The sequence below is a fragment of the Bacillus rossius genome, chromosome 2 (genome assembly GCF_032445375.1).
Source record: "Bacillus rossius redtenbacheri isolate Brsri chromosome 2, Brsri_v3, whole genome shotgun sequence".
In the NCBI taxonomy this organism is placed as follows: domain Eukaryota; kingdom Metazoa; phylum Arthropoda; class Insecta; order Phasmatodea; family Bacillidae; genus Bacillus; species Bacillus rossius.
Genome location: NC_086331.1, coordinates 24,459,018 through 24,486,758, shown reverse-complemented (window position 1 = coordinate 24,486,758; position 27,741 = coordinate 24,459,018). Strand labels below are relative to the sequence as shown.

Below are 27,741 nucleotides of genomic sequence, written 5' to 3'. Positions count from 1 at the left end.
AATAGTATTAAACTCTAGGTTTAAATCTGGCTTAATTGTTATTGCTAAAACCAAGATACGTTTTCGGTCCATCATAAGCTATTTATTTTTGACGTGACAACATCTAATAAATCAATGAACGCCGGCTGCACGCACGAAAACGTGTCCCGTTACGCACATTGTTCCGTTACGCACATTTTTCCGTTACGCTGTGTCCCGTTACGCTCATTGTTCCGTTACGCTGTCGGCGAGTGCAGAAATAATAGGTTATGTTACAAGTAGTATAGGAATGACGGTCCTGAAACGAGGTCCAGGGTGAGGAGCGAGGAGCTGACCGACCTCTGACGTCACGTCCATCTTTGACGTCACGGCGGCCATCTTGGATGGATGTGACCTTGACCTTTGACCTTGACCCCGGCGGTCATTTTAGATCCGCCATCTTGGATCCGCCATTTTTGATGACGTCATTTTGTTTTCTCGAACATTCTGGCATTGTGTTTTCCGCCATATTGGTTGATAACGTCACCGTTGCAATTTTCGTTAAGGTCGCCATCTTTAACTTTTTTTATTTATCATCCGATTTTAACGAAAAAAAATTTAAAATTTATAAAAAAATCAATTAATTAAATTTTAATAAAAAATATTTTAAAAACAAACATTAACGACACGGAGCTTGGAGTCCTCGGTTCGAACCCGACGAGGGCAAAAAAGTTAAAAATGGCGACAGGCTCCTTCCCCCGTGGTGGATGCAGGCAGACTGACTCCCACTACTTTTTTTCAAAGCATATATATCGTCACCTAGTATGACGTCATGTCCGCCATCTTGTCTTCGATGCTGGAAGCCATCATCATTGTATCGTCGGCTAGAGTGCGCTGACGCCATGTTAGTTTAATTCTTACCCGCCATAGTGCAGTAATCATTTATTACTGTGACACCCGCCATCTTGTAATTTGGCCGCCATCTTGAAAATCCATAATTATTTAGCTAGAAATTCGGGAAAAATTCCAAAATTCATTAAATAAATCACTCATTAACTTACATATTGATTCGAACGATTCCTGTTCTTGGTTCGAAACCTGATCGATGCAATAATGTTTAATTTTATGTAAAAAATAATAATTTCAATAAACCATGTTCAACATTCGTAAAGAGACTTTAAATCATCTACTACCATCATCCTATCAGACATCAAGACCACCATATTGGAAATTCGTATTTGTAATGCTTGAGATTCGGGAAAAAAATCAAAATTCATTGAATAAATTTGTAATCCATATAATGATTGATTGGATCGACTAAGGTCCTTGGTTCGATCCCTGGCCGATACAAAACAACTTTAATTTTAAAAAATACTTAAAAAGGTATTAGGTTTGAGAAAATAAAAATACCACAAGTTCTTTTAAAAAAATTTTATTACATAAATTCAATACACTACTACAAGTAAAAAAAAAAACACTGACAAATTACTAAAGCCTGTTGGATTCCTCAATTCAAACAGTCTTCTTATTGTACGGACTAAGCCTTTTACATGACTTTTAATGTCTATCCGATCCGGACATCACCGCAGCCAGAGACGGACTGAAGTTCATATCACTTATATAGTCTCATTAGCCGGTACAACACATGAGTCAAATCAATAACCATGTTCATTATACATCAAGAAGCATTTTTTATAATGACGATGTAAGCTATCGAGACGTGAAATTAGTTTATTGCACTTATTGCACTGAAAGTGTATTCTTTAAAAATTATAAGAACAACCGCTTCTTTCATGTATGCGAGCATTTGAGGTGATAGTAAATGATGCGCCACAGTATTTGCACTGATGCGAAGTAAGCTCTTCATTAATTGAAGTATTCAATGCTGATGAAACTTCAGCTGATGGTGGAACAGCACATATCGAAGTCTCCTCCAGTGTTTTCAGAGGCGTTGCCAATGGGATCTGCTCCAACATCGTCGGCGCTGACGTCATGGTTCCCGTAGTCGATGGTACATCCTCCATCGAGTTCGACGTTAAAGTCGGTAAAGATGCCATCGAAGTCTCAAGAACAGGCAATTACACGACTTATGCACCAGAAGAAACAAACTAGGTGATCCGTACACCGTCGACGGCAGTAACAAACTGAGCGTCCTGCTGTCTAGGACTCGTTTATATACATTAAAAGGTTGGAATAATACGCTAGTCAAATCAAGAACAATCTTCTAATATACTAGAGCCAAAACAACATTAAAAAAATAGAAGCACCATCAACAAAAAAGGAAGCACATTTGGAAGCACCATCAAAAAAGGAAAAACAATAGGAAGCACCGTCAACGAAAAGGCAGCACATTTGGAAGCACCGACAACGAAAAGATAGCACCGCCATCGAAAAGGCAGCACATTCGGAAGCACCGACTACGAAAAGGCAGCACATTCGGAAGCACCGACTACGAAAAGGCAGCACATTTGGAAGCACCGACAACGAAATGGCAGCACATTTGGAAGCACCGACTACGAAAAGGCAGCACATTTGGAAGCACCGACTACGAAAAGGCAGCACATTTGGAAGCTCCGACATCGAAAAGGCAGCACATTTGGAAGCACCGACAACGAAAAGGCAGCACCGCCATCGAAATGGCAGCACATTTGGAAGCACCGACTACGAAAAGGCAGCACATTTGGAAGCACCGCCATCGAAATGGCAGCACATTTGGAAGCACCGACTACGAAAAGGCAGCACATTTGGAAGCACCGTCATCGAAAAGGCAGCACATTTGGAAGCACCGACTACGAAAAGGCAGCACATTTGGAAGCACCGACAACGAAAATGCAGCACATTTGGAAGCACCGACAACGAAAAGGCAGCACCGCCATCGAAATGGCAGCACATTTGGAAGCACCGACTACGAAAAGGCAGCACATTCGGAAGCACCGACTACGAAAAGGCAGCACATTTGGAAGCACCGACAACGAAATGGCAGCACATTTGGAAGCACCGACTACGAAAAGGCAGCACATTTGGAAGCACCACCATCGAAATGGCAGCACATTTGGAAGCACCGACTACGAAAAGGCAGCACATTTGGAAGCACCGCCATCGAAATAGCAGCACATTTGGAAGCACCGACTACGAAAAGGCATCACATTTGGAAGCACCGTCATCGAAAAGGCAGCACATTTGGAAGCACCGACTACGAAAAGGCAGCACATTTGGAAGCTCCGACATCGAAAAGGCAGCACATTTGGAAGCACCGACAACGAAAAGGCAGCACCGCCATCGAAATGGCAGCACATTTGGAAGCACCGACTACGAAAAGGCAGCACATTTGGAAGCACCGCCGACGAAATGGCAGCACATTTGGAAGCACCGACTACGAAAAGGCAGCACATTTGGAAGCACCGTCATCGAAAAGGCAGCACATTTGGAAGCACCGACTACGAAAAGGCAGAACATTTGGAAGCACCGACAACGAAAAGGCAGCACATTTGGAAGCACCGACAACGAAAAGGCAGCACCGCCATCGAAATGGCAGCACATTTGGAAGCACCGACTACGAAAAGGCAGCACATTTGGAAGCACCGCCATCGAAATGGCAGCACATTTGGAAGCACCGACTACGAAAAGGCATCACATTTGGAAGCACCGTTTTCGAAAAGGCAGCACATTTGGAAGCACCGACTACGAAAAGGCAGCACATTTGGAAGCACCGACAACGAAAAGGCAGCACATTTGGCAGCTCCGACAACGAAAAGGCAGCACATTTGGAAGCACAGACTACGAAAAGGCAGCACATTTGGAAGCACCATCATCGAAAAGGCAGCACATTTGGAAGCATCGACAACGAAAAGACGGCACATTTGGAAGCACCGACTACGAAAAGGCAGCACATTTGGAATCACCGACAACGAAAAGGCAGCACATATTGGAAGCACCGACAACAAAAGGCAGCACATTTTGGAAGCACCGACAACGAAAAGGCAGCACATATTGGAAGCACAATCAAATAAGGAAGCACATTTGGAAGCTCCATCAAAAAAAAAAAAAAAAAAAAAAGGCAAAAAGGAAGCACAAGTTACGAGATCTAAGTCTTAGTTAGAAATCAGAATACATGAAATAAACACATTAAATTCTTATAATTTAAATTATTTATTTTATTTCTTTACATTATGCAAGTAAAACAAACCATTATTGTAAGTAACCAGCTTTCCTCAGTTCCTTGAGTATAAAGGTTATTTCTTTGATGCACGAATAGTTTCCTGCACAAAGCGAACCATGTAGAAGTCTTAGCCGGTCAACCAATATGTTTGGATCTTTCAATGATGTGTAATCATCCTCTTCTACCACCATCTTCCTTGCACGTTTATAATAAATATTATGATCTCTGGTGTCTTCCGTTTTACCAACAACCTCAGGGTAACTTTCATTTTTGAGACAGTGATCATCACAAGCTTGATCAGATTTATTTAATATATCACGTCGTTTCCATCGTTTAGGTCTCAGGACACCGCCACATTCTTTGATCTTGTCAGCTTTAGGTGCTTCATCATAGTCTATGTCTTTGTCAACAGCCTCAGAGTCACTGTAACAATCACCGTAGAAGGAATCGTCTTCACCCAATTTACCGTAACAATTCGATGTTGATGATGTTGAAGTGTCTTCATCGTCTTCATGCTTCCTTTTTAGGAGTCCATCATTTTTACAAAGTAGGAAAGATCTACTTGAATTCGGCTGGAATATATTTTCACTTTTCACGTTAAGGATTCTTCCATTGTCTTCATTCTTCCGTAAATCATCAACCTCCTTCAATTTAAGTTCTTTGTCGAGATCGGAAGAGCCAAGAAAATTGTCGTAATGCAGATCACTCTTCCTTAGTCTAGTAGATTCAGCGTTGTCCTCTAGCTTGTACGCAGACTTGGCATTACAAGTTCTACCATGTCTTTTTAGGCTCTCTCTCCGCGTAAACGACTTGCTACATCGAACACAACTTATCATATTGCGCAGTGGATTTTTAACACAGTCATTCTTCTCGTGTTGTCTTTTATTCTTTCTCAAGATAAACTCTTTGCTGCAAAACTTACACCTATGTTCTTTCGATACAGCGTCAGATCCCAAATCGGAATTCACATTAGTTACTGAGACTAATGCCAGATACCAATTGAGTGTTTTAAATTAGATCCATTACTTAAATATAATTTTTTTTCGTATTTCATCAGCGAGAATTAATATATCTCATGCAAAAGTACTTTATGCATGTAGTTGTGGTTTTCAACAACAGATGTCGCCACATGTTGCTGCAGGTAAATAATATTTAGATCTTTTATGCGGGATGCGGGATGCTCACTAACGATCGCAAAAGAAGGATGGCTTCGCTAGACTCCAAGGAGAAGGATGTCCGTCCTTCATGTTAGTGCTTCTTAGATTTCTCAGAGATTATTATTATTTGACTGAGAAATGATATATATTCTTTTTAATTTCCACCTAATAAAAATATTACAAGTGTTGATTAAGTAGCAAAAATTCACTAATTAAATGTAACCTTAAATAAATTAACATGACTCATTAAATAAAATAAAAAACCTTCATGAAGAGATCAATTGCTCATCTGTAACCAGAAGCACTTGCAGAAAATCATCAAAATATTGTCAAGTATAATCAGGAGCACACGGAGAAAACCATCAAAATATTGACAAGAATATTCAGGAGCACACGGAGAAAACCACCATAATATTGTCAAGAATAATCAGGAGCACACGGAGAAAACCACCATAATATTGACAAGAATAAACGGAAGCACACGGAGAAAACCGCCACAAGTTTTCTTTGATATCATAAAAATACAAAAAAAAACATTAATAAAAATTAAAAATAAAAACGAAAAAAATACAAACATTCTGGCTTGTACTAGAATTCTAACTTTGCACATCAAAGAGAAGTTCACAAGCTAGCAGAATTTTGTATTTTTTTTTTTCGTTTTTATTTTTAATTTTTATTAATTTTTTTTTGTATTTTTATATCAAAGAAAACTTGTGGCGGTTTTCTCCGTGTGCTTCCGATTATTCTTGTCAATATTATGGTGGTTTTCTCCGTGTGCTCCTGATTATTCTTGACAATGTTATGGTGGTTTTCTCAGTGTGCTCCTGATTATACTTGACAATATTTTGATGATTTTCTGCAAGTGCTTCTGGTTACAGATGAGCAAATTGATCTCTTCATGAAGGTTTTTTTATTTATTTAATGAGTCATGTTAATTTATTTAAGGTTACATTTAATTAGTGAATTTCTGCTACTTAATCAACAATTGTAATATTTTTATTAGGTGGAAATAAAAAAAATATATCATTTCTCAGTCAAATAATAATAATCTCTGAGAAATCTAAGAAGCACTAACAGGAAGGACGGACATCCTTCTCCTTGGAGTCTAGCGAAGCCATCCTTCTTTTGCGATCGTTAGTGAGCATCCCGCATCCTGCATAAAAGAACTAAATATTATTTACGTGCAAGCAACATGTGGCGACATCTGTTATTGAAAACCACAACTACATGCATAAAGTACTTTTGCATGAGATATATTAATTCTCGCTGATGAAATATGAAAAAAATTATATTTAAGTAATGGATCTAATTTAAAACACTCAATTGGTATCTGGCATTAGTCTCAGTAACTAATATGAATTCCGATTTGGGATCTGACGCTGTATCGAAAGAACATAGGTGTAAGTTTTGCAGCAAAGAGTTTATCTTGAGAAAGAATAAAAGACAACACGAGAAGAATGACTGTGTTAAAAATCCACTGCGCAATATGATAAGTTGTGTTCGATGTAGCAAGTCGTTTACGCGGCGAGAGAGCCTAAAAAGACATGGTAGAACTTGTAACGCCAAGTCTGCGTACAAGCTAGAGGACAACGATGAATCTACTAGACTAAGGAAGAGTGATCTGCATTACGACAATTTTCTTGGCTCTTCCGATCTCGACAAAGAACTTAAATTGAAGGAGGTTGATGATTTACGGAAGAATGAAGACAATACAAGAATCCTTAACGTAAAAAGTGAGAATATATTCCAGCCGAATTCAAGTAGATCTTTCCTACTTTGTAAAAATGATGGACTCCTAAAAATGAAGCATGAAGACGATGAAGACACTTCAACATCATCAACATCGAATTGTTACGGTAAATTGGGTGAAGACGATTCCTTCTACGGTGATTGTTACAGTGACTCTGAGGTTGTTGACAAAGACATAGACTATGATGAAGCACCTAAAGCTGACAAGATCGAAGAATGTGGCGGTGTCCTGAGACCGAAACGATGAAAATGACGTGATATATTAAATAAATCTGATCAAGCTTGTGATGATCACAGTCTCAAAAATGAAAGTTACCCTGAGGTTGTTGGTAAAACGGAAGACACCAGAGATCAAAATATTTATTATAAACGTGCAAGGAAGATGGTGGTAGAAGATAAAGATTACACATCATGGAAAGATCCAAACATATTGGTTGACCGGCTAAGACTTCTACATGGTTCGCTTTGTGCAGGAAACTATTCGTGCATCAAAGAAATATCCTTTATACTCAAGGAACTGAGGAAAGCTGGCTACATACAAAAATGGTTTGTTTTACTTGCATTTGTATAATGTAAAGAAATAAAATAAATAATTTAAATTATAAGAATTTAATGTGTTTATTTCTTGTATTCTGATTTCTAACTAAGACTTAGATCTCGTAACTTGTGCTTCCTTTTTGCCTCTTTTTTTTTTTTTTGTTGTTGATGGAGCTTCCAAATGTGCTTCCTTATTTGATGGTGCTTCCAATATGTGCTGCCTTTTCGTTGTCGGTGCTTCCAAAAAGTGCTGCCTTTTCGTTGTCAGTGCTGCCAAATGTGCTGCCTTTTCGTTGTCGGTGCTTCCAAATGTGCTGCCTTTTCGTAGTCGGTGCTTCCAAATGTGTTGCCATTTCGATGGCGGTGCTGCCTTTTCGTTGTCGGTGCTTCCAAATGTGCTGCCTTTTCGTTGTCGGTGCTTCCAAATGTGCTGCCTTTTCGTTGTCGGTGCTTCCAAATGTGCTGCCTTTACGTAGTCGGTGCTTCCAAATGTGCTGCCTTTTCGATGACGGTGCTTCCAAATGTGCTGCCTTTTAGGTAGTCGGTGCTTCCAAATGTGCTGCCATTTCGATGGCGGTGCTTTCAAATGTGTTGCCTTTTCGTAGTCGGTGCTTCCAAATGTGCTGCCATTTCGATGGCGGTGCTGCCTTTTCTTTGTCGGTGCTTCCAAATGTGCTGCCTTTTCGTTGTCGGTGCTTCCAAATGTGCTGCCTTTTCGTAGTCGGTGCTTCCAAATGTGCTGCCATTTCGATGGCGGTGCTGCCTTTTCGTTGTCGGTGCTTCCAAATGTGCTGCCTTTTCGATGTCGGAGCTTCCAAATGTGCTGCCTTTTCGTAGTCGGTGCTTCCAAATGTGCTGCCTTTTCGATGACGGTGCTTCCAAATGTGCTGCCATTTCGATGGCGGTGCTTCCAAATGTGCTGCCTTTTCGTAGTCGGTGCTTCTAAATGTGCTACCTTTTCGTAGTTGGTGCTTCCGAATATGCTGCCTTTTCGTAGTCGGCGCTTCCGAATGTGCTGCCTTTTCGATGGCGGTGCTATCTTTTCGTTGTCGGTGCTTCCAAATGTGCTGCCTTTTCGTTGACGGTGATTCCTATTGTTTTTCATTTTTGATGGTGCTTCCAAATGTGCTTCCTTTTTTGTTGATGGTGCTTCTATTTTTTTAATGTTGTTTTGACTCTAGTATTTTAGAAAATTGTTCTTGATTTGACTAGGGTATTATTCCAACCTTTTAATGTATATAAACGAGTCCTAGACAGCAGGACGCTCAGTTTGTTACTGCCGTCGACGGTTTACGGATCACCTAATTTGTTTCTTCTGGTGCATAAGTCGTGTAATTGCCTGTTCTTGAGACTTCGATGGCATCTTTACCGACTTTAACGTCGAACTCGATGGAGGATGTACCATCGACTACGGGAACCATGACGTCAGCGCCGACGATGTTGGAGCAGATCCCGTTGGCAACGCCTCTGAAAACACTGGAGGAGACTTCGATATGTGCTGTTCCACCATCAGCTGAAGTTTCATCAGCATTGAATACTTCAATTAATGAAGAGCGTACTTCGCATCAGTGCAAATACTATGGCGCATCATTTACTATCACCTCAAATGCTCGCATACATGAAAGAAGCGGTTGTTCTAATAATTTTCAAAGAATACACTTTCAGTGCAATAAGTGCAATAAACTAATTTCACGTCTCGATAGCTTACATCGTCATTATAAAAAATGCTCCGAGACGTATAATGAACATGGTTACTGATTTGACTCATGTGTTGTACCGGCTAATGAGACTATATAAGTGATATGAACTTCAGTCCGTCTCTGGCTGCGGTGATGACCGGATCGGATAGACATTAAAAGTCATGTAAAAGGCTTAGTCCGTACAATAAGAAGACTGTTTGAATCGAGGAATCCAACAGGCTTTAATAATTTGACAGTGTTTTTTTTTTTACTTGTAGTAGTGTATTGAAGTTACGTAATAAAAGTTTTTTAAAAGAACTTGTGGTGTTTTTATTTTCTCAAACCTAACACTTTTTAGTTTTTTTTAAAATTAAAGTTATTTTGTATCAGCCAGGGATCGAACCAAGGACTTTAGTCGATCCAATCAATCATTATATGGATTACAAATTTATTTAATGAATTTTGAACTTTTTCCCGAATCTCTAGCATTTCAATTACGAATTTCCAATATGGTGGTCTTGATGTCTGATAGGATGATGGTAGTAGATGATTTAAAGTCTCTTTACGAATGTTGAACATGGTTTATTGAAATTATTATTTTTTACATAAAATTAAACATTATTGCATCGATCAGGTATCGAACCAAGAACAGGAATCGATCGAATCAATATGTAAGTTAATGAGTGATTTATTTAATGAATTTTGGAATTTTTCCCGAATTTCTAGCTAAATAATTATGGATTTTCAAGATGGCGGCCAAATGTAAAGATGGCGGGTGTCACAGTAATAAATGATTACTGCACTCTAGCGGGTAAGAATTAAACTAACATGGCGTCAGCGCACTCCAGCCGACGATACAATGATGATGGCTTCCAGCATCGAAGACAAGATGGCGGACATGACGTCATACTAGGTGACGATATATATGCTTTGAAAAAAAGTGGTGGGAGTCAGTCTGCCTGCATCCACCATGGGGGAAGGAGCCTGTCGCCTTTTTTAATTTTTTTGCCCTCGTCGGGTTCGAACCGAGGACTCCGAGCTCCGTGTCGTTAATGTTTGTTTTTTAAATATTTTTTATTAAAATTTAATTAATTGATTTTTTTTATAAATTTTAAATTTTTTTTCGTTAAAATCGGATAATAAATAAAAAAGTTAAAGATGGCGACCGTAACGAAAATTGCAATGGTGACGTCATCAGCCAATATGGCGGAAAACACAATGCCAGAATGTTCGAGAAAACAAAATGACTTCATCCAAAATGGCGGATCCAACATGGCGGATCCAAAATGACCGCCGGGGTAAAGGTCAAAGGTCAAGGTCACAACCATCCAAGATGGCCGCCGTGACGTCACAGATGGACGTGACGTCAGAGCTCGGTCAGCTCCTCGCTCCTCACCCTGGACCCTGTTTCAGGACCGTCATTCCTATACTACTGTTACAATTGACTAAAAACCTATGGTGATTCATATAATTGATGATAGATATTTGATTAAGGTTTATTTATATGAAAACTTGTTCATAATTATATTTAAACTTTATAGCTAAACGCCAGTTTTTATAATTAATTACAAGTCATCTACACGTGAACTGTTTCGTCGACTGTTTATAAAGTGAAGTGAAAAGTTAATGTGGTTTTCATTGCTTATTACAAAAACAATTTCGGCAATAAAGGGTAATTATTCTATCATTTTAAAAATCTGATTACTAGTATAATTTCAAGTATTTATTCTTTTATTATTAAAATAAAAATGATTCAATTTTATTCATAAAAGTATACAATCATTTCATCAATGTTTTGTTATGACGTCACGTTAAACTATCGTCCGTAAACCGACTTTACAGACAACCAATTTTTTTTTATTATATATGTGAAATCTACCCGTGCTATAATCTCGAAGCACATTTTTTTTTTTAATAAATTAATATTTCGTAACCTTGAAATGCAATTTCATTGGTTGCCATTCGTTAAGTTTCCGCGCATTGTGGAAGCAGCAGACGCGATAGTGAAATATTCCGGGGGATACGTCTCCGTTTCCGTGCCATTGTAGGACTGGCCTTTTAAGGGATTTCCGAATGAGGAAGAGAATTATTTCTGCAAGTAATTTAGCAATTCCTGTGCTATTTTGTATTAAATTATGTTAAGTAGCTTGGCTTCTGGGTTGTAGCCGTGTCCTTGGCGAATAATTCACCGACGTTTCGGTCGACATTGCAGTCGCGTTGGTAACTGCTCCCTGATGATGGCGACTGCAATTTCGGCCGAAACGTCGGTGAATTATTCGCCAAGGACACGGCTACAACCCAGAAGCCAAGCTACTTCAGACAATGGCAGTGAAATCCTGCGAACATTATTAAATTATGTTAGTGCTTACTTTTCCTTTATAATTACACACTACCTACTACAGCAGCGTTAGTTCTCAGAAAGCTAAAACCGCCAAAATAAACAAATGAATGGGGTTAAGATGGCTGCCTGTCTGAGCCGCCAAACTAGATGCAGAGCTTCTGGTTTTAATGCGCCGTTTACAAACCGCTGAAGATTAATTGACAGCGTCTCATTAATAATAGCATTTAGGAGCTATTGCACTTGTCCAAACAAGTTTAGTTTAATATTTTCGTATCTAACATGATTGCATTGGGCAGTGGGTGTTTACACGAGCGTTTTCAGGTATGAAAATATCTGTACACACAGTATTGCGAACGGTAAAGGGAAATGCAGGGAGCCTTAAATACCTTGAATAATCCGCCATAAAATTCCAGGGTCGCCGCTTGAAGTCTGCAAGAGGCGCGTTACCGACGCGAAGACTGCAGGCCTGTTCGGTGCCACGCGCACAGAGGCGAAGAGCCAGTGTTGCGCGAGCCAGAGTCGCCCTAAAGGTACGATTCCTAAGGTGCGACTCACGCGATTCTAGCCGCGCGGCAGAGCGTCACGAGCATCTGCGCATGCGCAGCATGATGTAGTTTGGCCGCGCGCGGCTGCGCATTGCGACGCGACCCGACTGGTGGCGGGACCAGTCCAGTCGCTTCCGTCGCGCGCCGTGGACCGAGCTGCTGATTATACAAATTGCATTTTCAAGTACAGAAGACGTAGTGCTTGCTGAGTTAGTTGGCCAGCATCCATGCTTGCATGATTTAAAGCATCCACAGTATAAGGATCAAAATGTACGGGAAAATGTGTGGGCTGATCTAATGAACGAGAGGAGATCCTGAAAGCTCTTAATCGAAGTAAAATAACGGAACGTGAAAATGATGCAACTGATGTGTTCTTCAGAAGTATGTCGCTAACAGTGAAACAGCTACCACCCTCTCTACGTGCACAAGCTAAGATGCGCATCTGCAGTGTTGTGTCAGAATTAGAAATAAGAGCACTTGAGATGGCACAGCACACAAACCTGTCTCCTTTAGGAGCTCCTGTACGATCTTCATCCACTTTGTCGGACACTTCATGTCCTAGTCATTCGGCGAGTGATTACTATGATGATGTTACAAATAGTGGCGAAACACACCAATCGCAGTCATTGTTACAAGGTTCCTTCCAATACAACAATCCTATTATCAGTGAAACAAACGAAACGTATATGTTAAATATGTCATAACATACAAAACTTATCAATTCGTGTCATCTCCACAGTTGTATTGACCACGTGCTTTGTCTTTATATTTCTCTCATACTACTTTATGCAAGATGATTGTATTTTAAGCAATTTTATTCGCTCTACTTAATATGGCAATTGAAAGTTACAATTCCTGATACTAATATTTATTTTAGAAATTAAATTTTATAACTAAAATTAATATTGACATGACTGCTTTTGTTATATTTAATTTATAATTAAGTTCAACAGTTTACCTTAATGTTATGGCCCGTTTCTCTGCAGGTGTTATTGGTTTTCTTACTTTGTTGCACGACTTACATTTGACATCATCTTCTACTAGTCCCAAAATATAATTGAACTGCCTTACATTTAAACGGAAAAACTCCCTCGTCGTCTTTCATTAAGTGTCTGTTAATAAGGATTGTGTAGAATCCCTTTTCTCGGCTTGCTTTAAACATCACATGTGCATCAATGTTTTTGATGTTGTGACTCAGTAACAACGTCATCAGTTGATCTTCTTCTTCGTCCAGCAGTAACCATTTAACAACGTTACGTTAATCCATTGCTACAAACAACTGGAACTGCACTGTGGTCGCGCCGCATGAAGTATAGTTTTCAGCCGCTTCTTAGGAATGGGGCAACCTCACGAGCCGCGCGACTCTAGCCGCGCGAAGATAACCGCGCGGCTAGAGTCGCGCCTTAGGAATCGTACCTTTAATGACCCCGCCCTTTCAGATCTCAAGCGCCTAGCCAGGCCGTTGCGCTAGTTCTGTGCAGTGCAAGTGCTTTAAGCCGTAACTGTCCATGTGTTAACACAATGGTTCTCGTGCGCGGGCCTAAGATGTGTGTCCCATTCCAGGTCATTATTTTATTTTTACGTTTAAAACATTTTAACTTTTAGCCTTTTGAGTTGCTGAACTTAAACAAAATGAAATAAATAAATAGTGCATACCTTTTACACAATTAGCTTGCAAAGTTGAATTTTCAACATTTTTGTGCAGTATGGATATATGGAGAACGAAATGGAATAAAAATATGAAACTTTTTCGGTTGGAGGCAATGCTGGTGGCTACTGCATGGTATGGTTTAATATTCTTTAGGAAAAAATTATTGAATTTTATTGAGCCTTTCGAAAATATAACCATTCAAATGATTTTAAAAAGCCAGGCTCTGTGCTCGCGGAGACCTGGAGGGGCTCGCCCTGTGCTCGCGGAGACCTGGGGGGGCTCGCCCTGTGCTCGCGGAGACCTGGGGGGCGCGGAGCGCGCCCAAGGATTCGCGCAGACCTGGGGGGCTCGCTCTGTGCTTGCGGAGACCTGAAGGGGCTCGCCCTGTGCTCGCGGAGACCTGGAGGGGCTCGCCCTGTGCTCGCGGAGACCTGGGGGGCGCGGAGCGCGCCCAAGGATTCGCGCAGACCTGGGGGGCTCGCTCTGTGCTTGCGGAGACCTGAAGGGGCTCGCCCTGTGCTCGCGGAGACCTGGGGGGCGCGGAGCGCGCCCAAGGATTCGCGCAGACCTGGGGGGCTCGCTCTGTGCTTGCGGAGACCTGAAGGGGCTCGCCCTGTGCTCGCGGAGACCTGGAGGGGCTCGCCCTGTGCTCGCGGAGACCTGGGGGGCGCGGAGCGCGCCCAAGGATTCGCGCAGACCTGGGGGGCTCGCTCTGTGCTTGCGGAGACCTGAAGGGGCTCGCCCTGTGCTCGCGGAGACCTGGGGGGCGCGGAGCGCGCCCAAGGATTCGCGCAGACCTGGGGGGCTCGCTCTGTGCTTGCGGAGACCTGAAGGGGCTCGCCCTGTGCTCGCGGAGACCTGAAGGGGCTCGCCCTGTGCTCGCGGAGACAAGAGGGGCTCGCCCTGTGCTCGCGGAGACCTGGGGGGCTAGCTCTGTGCTCGCGGAGACAAGAGGGGCTCGCCCTTTGCTCGCGGAGACCTGGATGGGCTCGCTCTGTGCTCCCGGAGAACTGGGGGGCTCACCCTGTGCTCGCGGAGACCTGGAGATTCGCCCTGTGCTCGCGGAGACCTGGGGGGCTCGTCCTGTGCTCGCAGAGACCTGGGGGGGGACGCGCCCTTTGCTCGCGGAGACCTGTGGGAAGGGGGGTGCGAACTGTGCTCCCGGAGACCTGAGGGGCTCGCCCTGTGCTCATGGAGACCTGGGGGGATCGCCCTGTGCTAACGGAGGCCTGGGGGGCACGAACTGCGCTCGCGGAGACCTGGGGGGGGGGGGGAAGCGAGCGCTGTGCTCGCGGAGACCTGGGGGGGAAGCGAGCGCTGTGCTCGCGGAGACCTGGGGTGGGAGCGCGCCCTGTGCTCGCGGAGACTGGAGTGCTCGCCCTGTGTTCCCGGAGACCTGGGGGCTCGCCCTGTGCTCGCGGAAACCTGGGGGGGGGGTGCGCCCTGTGCTCGCGGAGACCTGGGGGCTCGCCCTGTGCTCGCGGAGACCTGGGGGGAGCGCGCCCTGTGCTCGCGGAGACCTGGGGGGGGGGGGGCGCGCCCTGTGCTCGCGGAGACCTGGGGGCTCGCCCTGTGCTCGCGGAGACCTGGGGGGAGCGCGCCCTGTGCTCGCGGAGACCTGGGGGGGGGGGGAGCGCGCCATGTGCTCGCGGAGACCTGGGGGGGGGAGCGCGCCCTGTGCTCGCGGAGACCTGGGGGGGGGGGGGAACGCGCCCTGTGCTCTAGGAGACCTGGGGGGGAACGCGCCCTGTGCTCGAGGAGACCTGGGGGGGGGGGGCGCCCTGTGCTCGCGGAGACTGGAGTGCTCGCCCTGTGTTCCCGGAGACCTGGGGGCTCGCCCTGTGCTCGCGGAAACCTGGGGGGGGGGGGGCGCGCCCTGTGCTCGCGGAGACCTGGGGGCTCGCCCTGTGCTCGCGGAGACCTGGGGGGAGCGCGCCCTGTGCTCGCGGAGAACTGGGGGGGGGCGCGCCCTGTGCTCGCGGAGACCTGGGGGGCTCGCCCATAGCTCGCGGAGACCTGGGGGGCGCGCCCTGTGCTCTAGGAGATCTGGGGAGCGCGCCCTGTGCTCGCGGAGACCTGGGGGGGGGAGCGCGCCATGTGCTCGCGGAGACCTGGGGGGGGGGGAGCGCGCCCTGTGCTCGCGGAGACCTGGGGGGGGGGGGAGCGCGCCATGTGCTCGCGGAGACCTGGGGGCCTGCCCTGTGCTCGCGGAGACCTGGGGGGGGGAGCGCGCCCTGTGCTCGCGGAGACCTGGGGGGGGGGGGAAGCGCCCTGTGCTCGGGGAGACTGGAGTGCTCGCCCTGTGCTCGCGGAAACCTGGGGGGCTCGCCCATTGCTTGCGGAGACCTGGAGGCTCGCCCTGTGCTCGCGGAAACCTGGGGGGGGGGGCGCGCCCTGTGCTCGCGGAGACCTGGGGGGCTCGCCCATTGCTCGCGGAGACCTGGAGTGCTCGCCCTGTGCTCGCGGAGACCTGGGGGAAGGAGCGCGCCCTGTGCTCGCGGAGACCTGGGGGGCTCGCCCTGTGCTCGCGGAGACCTGGGGGGGGGGGGAGCGCGCCCTGTGCTCGCGGAGACCTGGGGGGGGGGGGGGAGCGCGCCATGTGCTCGCGGAGACCTGGGGGGGGAGCGCGCCCTGTGCTCGCGGAGAACTGGGGGGCGCGCCCTGTGCTCGCGGAAACCTGGGGGGGGGGGCGCGCCCTGTGCTCGCGGAGACCTGGGGGGGGAGCGCGCCCTGTGCTCGCGGAGACCTGGGGGGGAGCGCGCCCTGTGCTCGCGGAGACCTGGGGGGGGGGGAGCGCGCCCTGTGCTCGCGGAGAACTGGGGGGCGCGCCCTGTGCTCGCGGAGACTGGAGTGCTCGCCCTGTGTTCCCGGAGACCTGGGGGCACGCCCTGTGCTCGCGGAAACCTGGGGGGGGGAGCGCGCCCTGTGCTCGCGGAGACCTGGGGGGGAGCGCGCCCTGTGCTCGCGGAGAACTGGGGGGCGCGCCCTGTGCTCGCGGAGACTGGAGTGCTCGCCCTGTGTTCCCGGAGACCTGGGGGCACGCCCTGTGCTCGCGGAAACCTGGGGGGGGGGGAGCGCGCCCTGTGCTCGCGGAGACCTGGGGGGGGAGCGCGCCCTGTGCTCGCGGAGACCTGGGGGGCTCGCCCTGTGCTCGCGGAGACCTGGGGGGGGGGGGAGCGCGCCCTGTGCTCGCGGAGACCTGGGGGGGGAGCGCGCCCTGTGCTCGCGGAGACCTGGGGGGGAGCGCGCCCTGTGCTCGCGGAGAACTGGGGGGCGCGCCCTGTGCTCGCGGAGACTGGAGTGCTCGCCCTGTGTTCCCGGAGACCTGGGGGCACGCCCTGTGCTCGCGGAAACCTGGGGGGGGGGGGGGCGCGCCCTGTGCTCGCGGAGACCTGGGGGCTCACCCTGTGCTCGCGGAGACCTGGGGGGGAGCGCGCCCTGTGCTCGCGGAGACTTGGGGGGCGCGCCCTGTGCTCGCGGAGACTGGAGTGCTCGCCCTGTGTTCCCGGAGACCTGGGGGCACGCCCTGTGCTCGCGGAAACCTGGGGGGGGGGGGGCGCGCCCTGTGCTCGCGGAGACCTGGGGGCTCACCCTGTGCTCGCGGAGACCTGGGGGGAGCGCGCCCTGTGCTCGCGGAGAACTGGGGGGCGCGCCTTGTGCTCGCGGATTCCTGGGGGGCGCGCCCTGTGCTCGCGGAGACCTGGGGGGCGACAGTTGTCTCCGCGCGCGGGGTGCTGCTCGGAGAGTCCCGCCCACGCGGGCGCCGCGCGCGCGACCGGACGAGTTTCGGCTGCCGGCCGATTTCACCTCACTTTCTACCGCCGCGGCGGGCAACATCCTTGGCCGGAAACTACGGAGCGGACGCTGCCTTGGAGCGCAGCGGCGAGTTTCGACGCGAATTCGACGAACGTCTTATGTTTGGCGACACGAAAATGTGGTACTTTGAAACGCCCACTGCGGCCGAACTACACACTCGAGGCTAATAACAACTTCACCATCGTAAAGCCTGCTCTGACGGCAACGCTCCCTCCGCGTCCCACGCAATGACGTCACCGCGTGGCAGAGAACGCTAAAATGCGTGGTTCAGTCGCAAGCGAGCTAGCGACGAAAGTACTAGGTCGATTTGTTCCAAACCATATTTGTTCTTTACGTTTGAGTGGAACTATGTTTTTTTTCTAAACAAATACTTTAATATGCTTTAAGACTTTAAACAGCAAGGAATAATGTCCAAACCAAAAGGTGAAGAAATCGAAGAAGCAACGAGTGACAACCATTTATAACCGGTCACCTAGACTTTCCGATCCATAGAAATGTCGGCTCTATCGATTAATACGGAAATAATCTCAGAAAACTGCAGCGGAATCGGCCCAGACGGCCCGAAGTGGTGTGTGCAGACGCCGGAATACGACGTCTCGAGCGCTGCAGCCGTCTGCATCGGCCCAACTCGACGATAACGCTCCGAATATACTCAGAATCAATGGACGTGGACAATCCAAGGGAATCAGATAGCCACAACAACCCGGCTTGGAACTTTAATCGAATTCACAAAAAATGATAGCGGTAGTCGCCCCGAATTCTAACCTCCCTAATTTTTTTTTGTGGCCAAAATCTACCGTGCCTACAACAGGGTGACTAGCAAATCTGTGATAAAAAAATCCCTGGCGTTTCCCGATTTGGTGGGGAAAATTTCCCTGTGCACTGACACATATTAGTTAGTGCTGTCAAAAATTCAAATTAAAAATCGCGACTCGTAGAGATACCACACTTCACTGTTGCAACACTATTGCTTTGCTGTCGACAGCACTGAAGTCAATGTGTTTGATCGTAATATTGGCTACATTACGAGCAAAAATGAATGGAAGGAAAACTTTTTTTACAGCCCTTGGATACAGGTTTGAAAGGATGTTGAAAGGATGTGTACGTGGAACCAGCACAAATCAAAATAAGTCTCTGCTATGACTAATGTTTCAGTAACATCATTAAATAAATTCCCTGACTTTTCCCTGTTGAAAATCTCCTCACTTTTCTCGGTCTTCCCTGTTGCTAGTTGCCCTGTACAAACATGCGAGACGTTCGCTTGGCCAATCCGTCCGCATCGAATAAGGGCATCGAAAAAAGAATACGACGGTAAATGCATTTTTTCCTTGTAAAAATAACCATAAATAAAATCACTCCGCCATTAACAAAGTTAAAAATGTATAATTTAATTTCATATTTGCATTTAATCATTGAAAATGTATTTACACACAAGCAACATCGATAAAACAACTGTCACAAAATTAGAAAATACATTAATTTCTCATACCTGAGCTCTGAATTTACCACAACAACCTGAATAAGGAAAAAAGCAATGTTTTCCCTATACGTTTACATATATCTCGGCTCGGTTCACAGAAGTTCTGAGGGCAGTATTCGAAGACGTTCGGGTTAGGTAGCGAATAAGCACTGCCTTGTTGGGACAAAATTGTAACCTAACTCGTGGGCCATATTCCAGAACGTGTCCAAACCGAATCCCAGTATAGGTGCTATTTCGCTAGAACTGCTCACCACGACGGTTGGCAGTGACTGCCAGCAACGATGTCTGACAGTGACTGCCAGCAAAGACGTCATCTGGCAGTGACTGCCAGCAACTAGGTCTTGCAGTCACTCTCAGCAACGACGTCTGGCAGTGACAGCCAACAACGAGGTCTGGCAGTGACTTTCAGCAAGGACGTCTGACAGTGACAACCAGCAGTGTCCGCGTCTGGCAGTGACTGCCGGGATATTTCGCTCCAACTGCTCGCCGCGACTGCCAGTGTGTGATATGTGGTGTGATATCCCCGGCAAGATGCACACGGCATATTGATTGTTCTGTTGTAAAATTAATTTATACTCATTTCCTGTGTTTACAACAATTAAAAACAGGGGAAAAGGGAATATTACACAAATTGATTTTAAATTTTGAAAGTCTCAACTTTTGTCGAACAGGAAACGTGCAAATCAACTTGTCTTGATAAGCGCTGAAATTTCGCAATGATTTTTAACTCAATCTGTTGGTTTTTTTTTGTGTTCGGGTAATTTTGTGGCAATTTTGTAATAAAAATTATGCCAACTACTAACAGTGCAATACGTAACTAAAGCTAAATATGTATATATTTAGCATATAAACATATAAGGTATCACATTATTTAGCATATTTACATATTAGGTATCACATTCTTTCGGACACTGACTTAAGTTAGAGATACGCCCTAAATGATAAACTGTTAATACTCCTGCAAATCAGTGTAATTTAACCGGGAAATGGTTAAAACTACACCAAACAGATTCAAAATCCAGCAGTTTTAAATGTTTTCACACGCCTTATAAAAGTGTTTACGAGAGGATCGAATATCAAAAATCAATTTAACTGTATTTAATGGTATTTGCTTGATTTGGCTACGTGATGGTTGAAGACATAATCTGCAAAGTTTTCGTCAAGTTTGCTATTGCCCACTGCTGCCATCAACTGAAACATCAGCCTTGACGCGGCTCACATCCACAAAGTTTTGCAACACCTTTTGAACAAATAAAACCATTTACTAGCAATCGATCATAGTTGTGAAATAAATGCAATTTAAATCACGGCAAAAACCCTGAAATTATAAACGGAAAATAGTTATGGATGCCACCTCCTTAAAGGTAAGAATTTGAATCAAAAAGACCATATCTTCAATTAATCTTTCCATGAAACAGTTAATGTGATATTAAAGTGCAATTATAATTTTTCTCTTTTAATTATGTGTGGGATAGTCTTGATCAGAGGATCCGATGTTCTTTAGCTGTGTTTACATTTTTTAATGAAATATATATTTGAGGAGTCATTGATATTATGTTAAGGTGTAAGTGAAGTGTTAGTTTTTGTTAAAAAGCATTTACAAAACTGTTTTATATTGAAAAATACGGAAAAAAGAATAAATACCAAATTGAAGTATGAAGACATGTGTAAATATATTTAATTAAAATGAAGCAAATTCGATCATTCCATAATTTTTATTAAATATTAAAAAAGATAAACGTAATAAAAAAAAATTTTCGCTACGATGCAACATTTACATTATGATGTAATTATTGTTGCTTTAACTTATATAATGTAATGCGTTTAACGCAGTGGCGTAGCCAGGATTTGTGTATGGGGGGTGTTAAGAAGCATGCAACCCCCCCCCCCCCGTATTAAAGCGGGGGGTCCGGGGGTCCTCCCCCGGGAAAATTTGGATTTTAAGGTGTAAAATAGTGCTATTTTAGCGGTTTTCGGTACTTAAATTGAAATATTGTAATGGTAAAATTTTTATTAAATTTAATATGAAATTTGTTTGAGTGATTAATAAGAAATTAATTAAATATTTGGTGCTAAGGGGGGGGTTTGAACCCCTAAAACCCCCCCCTGGCTACGCCCCTGGTTTAACGTCTCTTCGACATGAAGTTCATAAACAGGGTTCAAAATACCGTGTTTCTTTGAAATAGAGCGAATGGTTCAAATTAAAAACTTGTTCGTGGTGCATTTAAGATGATATGCTTATCCTCTGAGTTATTGCGGATTATGTAGTTTATGGGATGAGATAAACTGCTATTGTTTATCAGGCAATTTTGACCAAATAGGTAAACATAGGTTAGAACAAGACACTTGACATTCTCCTGGTTATGAAATGTTGATAGGTTAAGCGGCAGACCTTGCAAGTATTTAAAAGTCACTCTCACGCGGAGACAGCTGCTTTCTCGTTGCCAACTTAACAATAGTCAGTGTTCGGAATACCTTTCAAGGACCGCGAGTTAGCTCTGTGCCACTGAAAAGTGCACCATGGTCATGACGTCATGTTGTCGTTGTTCGGGTACTCGAACTAGAAAGAAGGAAACGAATGCTAACCAGACTCTAGCCTTCGACACAAGGACACAAGCTATAATTTCCGCTTCTCGAACCCCGAAATATCTTGGGCCGTTGTGAATTATGTCCGGTTGAGTTTTTGCGATTTTTTACGTACATCAGTTTGCCGTGATAGGACAAAAATTACAATCCATTGCTAATAGAATTCATTGGAAATCTTACAAGTTATGCAATACGTGCATATAACGTTTACAGTAACGTTTACAGTGTTTAGAATTTTTTTAATGCGGGTTTCGAAAAGTTGTAAATATAAATTATTTGCTTCCGGGTCCTTAGTTTATTTTTGACGGCCTTGGATGTTTTTGTTCTATATTTCTTGTTCATGCTCAACTGTTAGTTTGTGTTATTTTACAATATTTATTGTGGTTTTCCTCTAATCAGTGATATTATAACAATATCGTATTACATCGCTAAATCACAATCACAGAAGAAATCTTGAACAGGGATATTATATCCAATGAAATGTTATTGCACACGTTTATTACGCATTACATTACACTATTAAACGCTTGAATTTTTTTAACTCACTAATTAATATCTTACTATATCTAGGAAAACAAATATTATACAATGCAATTCATAGAAAGGCGAAAAGAATCACGATTCATTTTACGTGAGCTGTGTTCAGTAAATATTATAAATTGACTAATCGAAATAAGAACGAGAAAGCGGCTTTGGTACCAAGCGGACCAAGCGGAAGTGCGCATTGCATGATTTCCTATCGATTAAATTTAGTCGAAACATTATTGTAAGACATTTCACTGGAGGAGAGTCCTTCAAGTATATTATGCAACCATTGTTTGTGTATGCATAGAGTTAACGAGTCCGTATAATTAATCGTATAATTAATCGTAGGATGAGAGACATGGTTATTCACCAGGTTTGTGAGACTTGTTTTTTTCTTTGATTTGTGTTTACAGAGTTGTTTTTACATGCTTTATATTAGCTTCACCTGTATGTTTGTCTGTCCGTCTGTAACTCTTTCGACTAAGTTTTCTTTTCTTGCAAAGCACATACTTTTACCAGTTTCAATTGTTCCTTCCTCTGTGCTAGCCTTTCAGCTTGCTTAACCACGCCGAAAAAAAAAATGTTTTTTTTTTCTTTCCGGTAAATTCTAAGATTATATCCATACATCTAACTGTAAATGATTGTCTGTCCGTCTGTAACTCTTTCGACTAAGAGTGAGTGTCTCATGATTGTAAAATGTCCCACCAATTTTATTACGCTCGTTAGCCGAGCGGTCTAAGGCGCGCGACTTCTGTGACATTAGCTTTCGGATTCAGCGATCGTGGGTTCTACTCCAGGCCACGCCGAAAAAAAAAATTTTTTTCCGGTAAATTCTAAGATTATATCCATACATCTAACTGTAAATGATTCGGAGAGACTTTACCATTTCTTTGTGACGTTGCAACTCCAAATAGTTATCTCAGATGGTAATAGGTTATGTCGGTAACTCATTTCCCTATGATAATTATACATAAATATAGTTTAAAAAACTAAAAAAAACATGCTTTTAAAGAATATCAAACTAAAAAGTTAAAAATAAATATAGTTTAAAAAACTAAAGAAACATGCTTTTAAAGATTATCAAACTAAAAAGTAAAAAATAATTTTAAAATTTAATTTATGACAATAGTATATAAGCAATACTAGTATAAATGAGAAAAAAGCATGGGGCGCTTAATATACAAAAAATATGGCACAAAGCGCCTCAAGCTTTTTTCTCATTTATACTAGTATTGCTTATATACTGTTGTCATAAATTAAATTTTAAAATTATTTTTTACTTTTTAGTTTGATAATCTTTAAAAGCATGTTTCTTTAGTTTTTTAAACTATATTTATTTTTTCGGTAACTGAAATGCGAATATAATATTGTTACGAACTTGGAAGACAAGGCCGCGACGCGCGCCAGGTAGCTGAGTGGCCTGGCGGCCCCGCACGGTCACTGATGTCACGCGCGCATACCTTCGGGGATTAGAGCTTCCCGGCCTCACCACCCCCTGCCCCCGCGCCCTCCTTCCGTGGCACTGAGTGGCCTGGGAATTCCACGGGATTACAGAGGCCGCCGCGTGTAGTGGCGTGAATAAGCGCAGATGTTCTGAATGCTTCGAGCGTCGGGTCGCCCCGGGATGACGCGACACGTCACAACCACTCCAGTCAGTTCCAGAAAGACGGCCACAGATATAAAAGCGGCGACGCTGGCCTCCGTGGGAGTTGAGATGCGAGTTCGGCGAGCGGCGCAGGCACGGAGCGACGGGACCGTGCGTGTGTGGCCGAGTGGCGTGGTACTGTACGGTGTGTGTGTGGACAGACGCGAGGTAACGGGCGAACCACGCTGAGCCTAGCTCCAGTGAAGAGTGTGAACTGTGTACTTGATAGATACTTATTGGTTTGTGCACAGACCATTTTTGTGGTGATTTAATTAGTGATGTAAATATTAGTAGCAAATAAAACTGTATAAACGGTAGTTGAATTTCGGAGAGGATAAAACAAACCCTTGTTTCAATACTGTGTCAGTATGGCCTCAGTATAAATAAAGCATGTATTTATAACCATGTGTTTTCATTTCGTTTTGGTTTCTTCCATTATGTAATTGTAACAACCTCAACATTTGTATGAAAAAAAAATTATAACTTTAAATGCACAGTAAAAGTGAATAAAATACAATTAAATAAATATGGTTTATAGTCATATAATATATATGTGTATCACATTTGCCTCCAAACCACAACGTTCGCCTGTGGTTTACATAAAATTGTCGACATAGCTATGGCACACACAAATAATGCATTTTTGAGTTGTTAGTATTTTGCTTTCTCATTATGAACACAAAATAACTTATATGATCTAGTGTGAAGCATCCAAAATACAATATTATATATACTTTCATGCCAGCATGAAACTGGCCGTCTAAAATTCTAACGTAAACCAAAATGATTTGTGAACTTGTCCCAATAATTGAGTCCTAGCTATGTTAAAACAGATATCACGAAGAGAGAATATTTTACAGTGCCCATAGCAAAAGCGTGGGGAAAATTGAAATTAATCTTCATCTAGGCTAACACAAAAAATTTGAGGAGCTTGATGAAGCTTCAGTTTGTGATTTTATGGACTGTGTACGGAACAACTAAGATGTGGGGTGGGGAGAGGGGGCAATAGCCCCTCCCGAACCAAAATATAATTTTTTAAATTTTTTGTAGGGTATATTTTTATCGGTAAATATGTAGTTAGGCGATATTTGTTTAAAAAAAATTTTAAATTCCGAAAATACTTTTATTCTATGCATTTTAACTTTCTCTTTCATAAAACCCGGCGGAGATAAAAAATTACAAATATTTTAGGAGATATCGCCGTTCTTATTTTGCAATACAAGACCTGTGCAATCATTCGACCGCCACAATTTTTTTTTTATTTTGCCGTGTGTTCGTGAATGCCTAATTAATTAAAATGGTCGATTAGGTCAGGTCAGTTACATTATAAATACTTTAAAACTAAACAACGATTAAAATTAATTCACATTATTTTTAATGTCCCCTTAGTTTGAAAGTATTTATAATGTAACTGACCTGATCTAACAAACCGGGAGAAAGGATTAACAGTAGGAACTCACGTATTTTTTTTTTTTTACTTATTACTTGCGCAACAATATCCAAATAACAAATAAAACATTAAAATTTGAAACGTTAAAAACTCACCTAAGTTAGAGGCGGGTACACCTATCACGTGACAACATTCTCCAATAAAAAAAAATTGATACTCGTAAACAAGAAACAATGGTGAACGCCGCAAGAAAAAAAAATCATACTCGTAAACAAGAAACAAATTTCAACGCCGCATGAATGCACAGGTATGTATTGTGATGAAAATTAAAAAATTCGATATCTCCTAAAGTATTTGGAATTTTTTATCTCCGCCGGGTTTAATGAAAAGTGGAAGTTAAAGAGCATAGAATAAAAGTATTTTAGGATTTAATTTTTTTTAACACATATCGCCCAACTACATTAATTACCTTTTTATCAACTTAAATACTTTAATTCGAGTGCTTAACTTTTCTTTCATCAAAATTTGTTTGAAAAATTTAAATAACAGTATTCTAGACCATAAATTTTTTTTATTATTCCAAGCCTAAGGTTGACTTATTAATTAGTATTTCTTTGCAGGCATATCCCAGATTGAGATTCCCTCCTGCACTTCTAAAATAAACTTGACTACTTTATCACTCTAAGAAAAAGCAATACTGCAGGAAGTGGCTTGATTGTGTGGCTTAGTTCTGTTTGGTTTCGTGTTACCACGGTGTGGTACGTTTCTATTGGCGCTCTCGCCTTAATGTCATGTTTTGCAACTACATCCTTCCTTTGTATGATAGCCCCTCCCGAAATGTCTTCACGGAGTCGCTCCTGCATCACGGTGTGTGATTGGTCAAACCACTCGTGTTTCACACACGTGTGCTCCAGGTTCGAATCCAGTCGGGATCAAACCAGGATTTTCCACAAGTGGGAAACGTGACGGACGTTGCCACGACCAGATTTAATTACTCCGCCTCCCAAAAATAAATTACACAGTTGTTTCCAATTCCGCTTCATATCATTTCTCACAACATTTTACAAATCTATCCCCAGGTAGAGCCTACGGCAGCCGGCTCCAATGAGCGTGTTTCTCTCCCTGAGGCGTTAAGCCACATGTATAATTTTCTCCTCGGCTTCCGCCCCCCCCCCCCCCCTTATTGACCAAGTTCCTCTATCGAATTCGCTCCTGCAACAAACGCACCATATGTCTAACTGTATTAGTTTGGTCACCTTTACGGACTGGTTTGGCATGAAATTTAAAAAACTCTCGACGAAACAAGCGATAAATATTACTGTCAAATAATTTTATGCACCAGGGCTAGTTAAATAATAATTAAAATTAATCATTTTAGTGTAAATCTGGAATTGGAAACGTTTAAGAGACTGCTAGGAAATAATCTGGGAAACATTTTGCCAGAGACAGTGGTCGGATTAAGCCCCATGATCACCAGGAAGCTAGTTACATACAAATACCTACAAGCAACCAAATACTTTCAGTAAGGTTACAAGAGTCGGTTAGCCAGTGTTTGAGTTATAATGAATTGGCAACAACAACAAATTTTAATAACAATTTCTTCCGGCGTGCCGTTGCATTATTATCAAAACGGTCGTTTGGAATACCTACCTATATATCTCAGAACCAGCCCTAAAAATATTTTAATTTAAACAGAAAATGAACCTTAGTTAGTTATAACTTAAATATATTTGTATATACATTAAATAATCCTTCTCTAAACCACTGATATTTAGTTCCGAGCGTTGATCCGAAAGTGCGTTGGTGATGTGGCGTTTAACGCACGCTGTAACGGTACCTTTACACCCGACAGCGATTGAAATAATGGCAGCGGCACTAACCTGCTACGTATCCATTCGGGTCGCCCACTCACATCACACTCGGAAACGAACACACCGACGCGTCTACCGCCACTCGCCTCCGCTGCTCACTGCCGGGCGGTCAGCGTCGGAATGCCGTGGCTTCCAGACCAGCCCGTCCGCGCGCATGCGCAGAGCCGCCTCCGCCCGTACAGGTACACTGGCCGTGGCGCGCCGGTTGAGGCTGCATCTGCCTCTGCACTCTTCCATGTCCTCCTTTCACTTCACACTGCTGCCAACCGTTGCAACAGCACGCGGGCAACAACACGTGAGACTCTGTAAAACATCGGTATCCTAACTTAAAAGTTTTTTTTATCTTAAAACGAAATATAAGGTACAGAAAAAAATTTCATTCAGAAAACCGTTACGTTTGGAACCGCGCTTCCATTTTTTTCTTTAACTTTTTGTCCTCGTGCTTAGAGTCAATAACCGTTTGACCGGCTGGCGTTGTGACGTCGTTCGTTCCATTGCCAGCTGAGGGTCACGGACTTGCCAAATCCCAACGTAGGCAGAGTCGCACCACTGCGACAGTTTTCCAAAAAGGTGGCAGTAGGAATTTTACGACACTAAAAAAAAAAAGTTCTAAAAGCCCGAAGACTTAATGGGTCCCGAACAAACATGGTTT

General features: G+C 43.8%; 1 protein-coding gene across 3 annotated transcripts in view; it reads right to left on the bottom strand.

Annotated features, from left to right (window-relative positions):
* LOC134529177 (uncharacterized) overlaps window positions 1–27,329 on the bottom strand; it is a 129,227-nt gene extending 101,898 nt beyond the window's left edge. The window contains exon 1 of one of the 3 annotated variants that reach the window (XM_063363013.1): window positions 27,099–27,329. Coding sequence is in view for 1 of the 3 variants with exons in the window: in XM_063363012.1 (XP_063219082.1) it covers window positions 11,967–11,983 (17 nt within the window). In the remaining 2 variants the exon portion in view is untranslated. Of the gene's footprint in view, window positions 1–11,966; window positions 12,229–27,098 lie in introns of those variants that run through there. The other 2 variants (XM_063363014.1, XM_063363012.1) reach the window with 2 other exon arrangements.
* Window positions 27,330–27,741: the final 412 nt, after the last annotated feature.